At 42.8% G+C, this 3,816-nt stretch overlaps 1 protein-coding gene across 1 annotated transcript in view; it reads left to right on the top strand.

Annotated features, from left to right (window-relative positions):
- mtmr11 (myotubularin related protein 11) overlaps positions 1-1,872 on the top strand; it is a gene marked incomplete at its 5' end in the record, with an annotated part of 47,824 nt that extends 45,952 nt beyond the window's left edge. Inside the window, one exon of the mRNA XM_015404330.1 lies at positions 177-1,872. Coding sequence (XP_015259816.1) covers positions 177-611 — 435 coding nt within the window. The remainder of the gene's footprint in view (positions 1-176) is intronic.
- Between the last annotated feature and the right edge of the window lie 1,944 nt (positions 1,873-3,816).

Here is a 3,816-nt window from a genome sequence, read left to right as displayed (position 1 = left end):
TTGCCCTTTGGCGGGAAACTGCTGTGCTTCCCTGGAAATCCCAGACCGTCGGTGCCGAAGCATAGCAGCAAAACCGGTTTGCTATCAGACCAAAGCCATATTTGATGTGTGCGGTTGCAGAAGTATAATCCTCCCTTTAAGATGCGCTGACCCCGCTGTTCTCTCCCTCTCCTCAGGCCTTCTCCCATCCCGTCTCGTCCAACCGGCGCCACCCGGTGGACCGTCTGGCCGAGGAGGTGCAGCAGCTCAAAGATCAGCTCGCCCAGCTCTCCAGCAGCAAGCGCCCCGACCCGCTCGCCTCGACGCAGGAGCCCAGACGGACCGACGGCAACCTGAACCAGAGCACCAACAACAGCACCTTCCTTTACTCAGCACTCAGGCCCAAAACGACCCCCCCACCTACCTCCACCAAGCAGCACAGCTCCAGAGGCCACTCCTCCTCCTCCTCGTCCGCGCCGCTGCCATCAAGGCCCCCCAACAGAGACGGTAACAAGCACTCCTTTCTGTTCGGACACTCGGCAGGAGCGGACCCTCGGTCGGAGCCTCGCTACCATCCTCCCCCCGGTACCACCAAGCTGCCTAAGAGCAACGGGCCGCCGCTGACCTCCTGAGGTCCGTCCCTGTAACCTTTAAAATGTCCCTCAGTGCTGCCCGTATGTGTGATACCTAAAAATCACTCCCCTGTGACTGTGCTGTACAGAAAACTGTTTTTGTACCTTTTTGTATCTTCGAATAAATTCAAGAGAAAAGCAAAAAGAAAAAAAAAAAAATCGTGCAGCCGAGGAGCGGCCGGCCGTTGATCTTCAGACGGAGGAGGAGGACAGGAAAGGTTGGAGGTTCTGTTTATAGCTTCTTATCCAGACGCTTCAGATAAACTTCCAGGAGCTGTGGGACTTTTTTTTTCTGTTCCTAATATGCAAACAGGTTTGTTTCTGGATGTTTCTGTCGGCGCTGCAGCCCGCCGGCTTTAATGTGGAATTTAGGACATGAGAGCTATTTTTGGTCCCGCTTCCCTCTGGTGGTTCATCCTTCAGAGCAGGACCTTCATTCCTTCACAGTATTAAACACGTCTGCAGTCAGAACCCGGATCGTTTTACAGTGAAAGCTTCAGCATCTTTTCAGTTTTCTCAGACAACTCTGATCTTCCAGACTTTTTTTTTGTTTTTTTACTCTAATCAGTGTTTAAATTAGCCCCTTTATCTTTAATTCGCCAGAAAACACCTTCCAGTAAAGCATCACATTTTAAATAGTCTCATTTAAGTCGATCTGCTGCTTTCCTTTAAAGAACCCGTTATCCGGGTTTGGTTTGATGCATCTACATGTGATCTGAGCAGATCTTAGTCGGACCAGTCGGTGCCAAAAGATTGAAAAAGCAATGAAATCCTCCTTTATGGCCGCCTAAAGATAAACCAGACTGCTGCAACATCATTTAAGGTTAATATGTGGATGTTTGTCTGAATATGTGTGAAGATTTAGGGCATTAATGATACTTTATAAAGTGTTATTGAGTGATTATGGCGTCGTCTCTGACCACGGTTTGTGTTATGCTGATTTAAAAACTTCCAACAGGAAGCCAGTATTGGAAGCAAAGTGAAGCTCGTTTCTTCCCATGTTTACATTTTCATTTTTCTGCCTGATTGTTTGTTTGCAGGCGAAAGCTCCACCGGGTGAAACGTTTCCATCCCACCTTCCACATGTTGCGTAATTTATTTTAAAAGCAGGATAAAAGCCATCAGTCCTGATCTCTCCTGTCAGACGGTACCTCTATGGAGTTAAATGTGTTCCATTATTGTTGCAAATTCAAATTTGAAAAACTTCTAAATCAAAAAAGTTTTTAAAAAAAATACGAACTTTTGCCTTTGAAACGCAGATTGACCAATAGAAATTAACAAACTGAAATGGAAACTTAAAAAAAAAAAAAGGAAATATAAAACGTGTGAGAAAAAAAAAATGTAGAAAATTACAATATATTATTTAAAAAAAAATAATAATAATTTTTTTCTGTTTGCAACAATAATGGAACAAAACTCACTCCATATTCCTCAGTTTTCACATTATTGTAAATATTTCTGGTAATAAATGGCCTCTAAGCTTTTCCAGGTGTGATGCCAAGCTGTCTTCCCTTTATTTGACCTCTTCACACCTGCTGACCTGCATCATCATTTCGTTTTTGGTACGAACATCCTCTGAATTTTGCCAGTTGTAAATACCTTTTTTTTTGTACCAGCATGTTTTCCTCTTGATTTAAAGTGTTTTTTCCTTATTTTTTCTCTGTTCATGAAAAAAAAAAAAACTAACCCTGTAGAATTTCCTCTTGAATAAAAACCTTGTCGTACACCGGCTCACAAACTTTATTTTTTAACAAAATAAATACTTAAAAAATAATCCGTAACACTTACAGTAAAACTAGGAATTAAAAACCCGCGGTTAAAACCTTTAAGAGTTCATGTGCAAATAAAATACTTTAAAAAAAAAAAAGTCAATACTGACAGGAAGTTCCGTCTGCAGCTAGCTACGGTGTCCAGCTGAAAAAATTTGGCGTTTTGTGAAACACTGTGGGTGAAAACGTGCTGAAAGAAAAGCGTTCTCCTCCATGTTTATTATGCTGACGATGTGCAACTTTCCACTAGTCTCTGAAAAACGCTCCAGTGCTGCTGCATTACCGAAAAATAAAACGATCAACAGAGACGGAGAAAGTGGAACGATTGATTCTGTCCAAAGTTAAACGGCAGCGGCTTTCACAGTTGGACGGCCTTCATCCCGACCGACTCCCGAGCTCCTTCCCGCTACACTGCTGCAGGATCCCAGAGGGCCCGTAGAAGAACCCAGAGGAGGACGGCCCCAGGCCCCCCAGCTGCCGGATCGACTTGCACATCGGGCACGGATACTCGGACAGACCCTCGATGTCCTCAAAGGCCATGTTGACGATCTGGTCGCAGCAGGGGCTGCAGTAGAGGTGTCCACATGAGAGGCGTTTGAGGCGCCCCTCGTAGGTGATGCAGCACTGGCAGTGCGGCAGGTCGGGCCCCAGCGACAGGGAACCCGTCAGGGAGCTGCTCTCCAAGCTGCCGGCCTGGCTGGAGCTGTGCTTAGCGGGGGACCTGGGGGGAGAAGGAGGACCTCAGATGAACGGCATACAGACATACATCCTTTACATATTAAAATAAAAACCAGATTGTTCAAATCTAATCCAGTGCACTTCTCTAACATGTGGAGTCCCCCAGGGCTGTGTTCTTAGTCCCACTCTTTTTTTCCCTTTAAAATGCTTATTTAAATCTGGGATCCCCAAATATTTGTGTGACCCACCCCAAAAAAAGCCCCCCCACAAAAAAGAAACCCTAATTTAACTCCATAAGCAACAAGTAATTATATTCATTTTTTAAATAAGTGTTTTAAATTGTTCATTTTTTTTTTACATTATTGGAACATTTAAATATGTAATTGTGCATTTTACAATTTAATGACCAATAAAAAAATTTGAATCATACATTAGACAAATGTTACATCTACGTATTTCATGGTACAATGGCTGGAGATAAATATTTTACTAATATATTAACCAGTTTCTTATATTTATAATCATATGGCAACAATTTCAATAAAGAGTTTATATAGAATTAAAGTCAGATAAAGCTAAAGCTTTACCACTAGAGGACCGTAAATGGCATAAAAATGTTTTTTGTCTTAAATGCAAAATGTTGTTTTTTTTATTATTTGATCATATATATTTATCCAAGTGTGTTTCTTTTTCACCCAATCTTAGGCCCCGTCCACACGAAGTCAAAACGAACACAAAACGCTAATTTTTTCCATAAC

This window comes from Cyprinodon variegatus, unplaced genomic scaffold (genome assembly GCF_000732505.1).
Source record: "Cyprinodon variegatus isolate N-32 unplaced genomic scaffold, C_variegatus-1.0 Scaffold1700, whole genome shotgun sequence".
Classification (NCBI taxonomy): Eukaryota; Metazoa; Chordata; class Actinopteri; order Cyprinodontiformes; family Cyprinodontidae; genus Cyprinodon; species Cyprinodon variegatus.
This window is presented reverse-complemented; position numbering and strand designations above follow the sequence as displayed.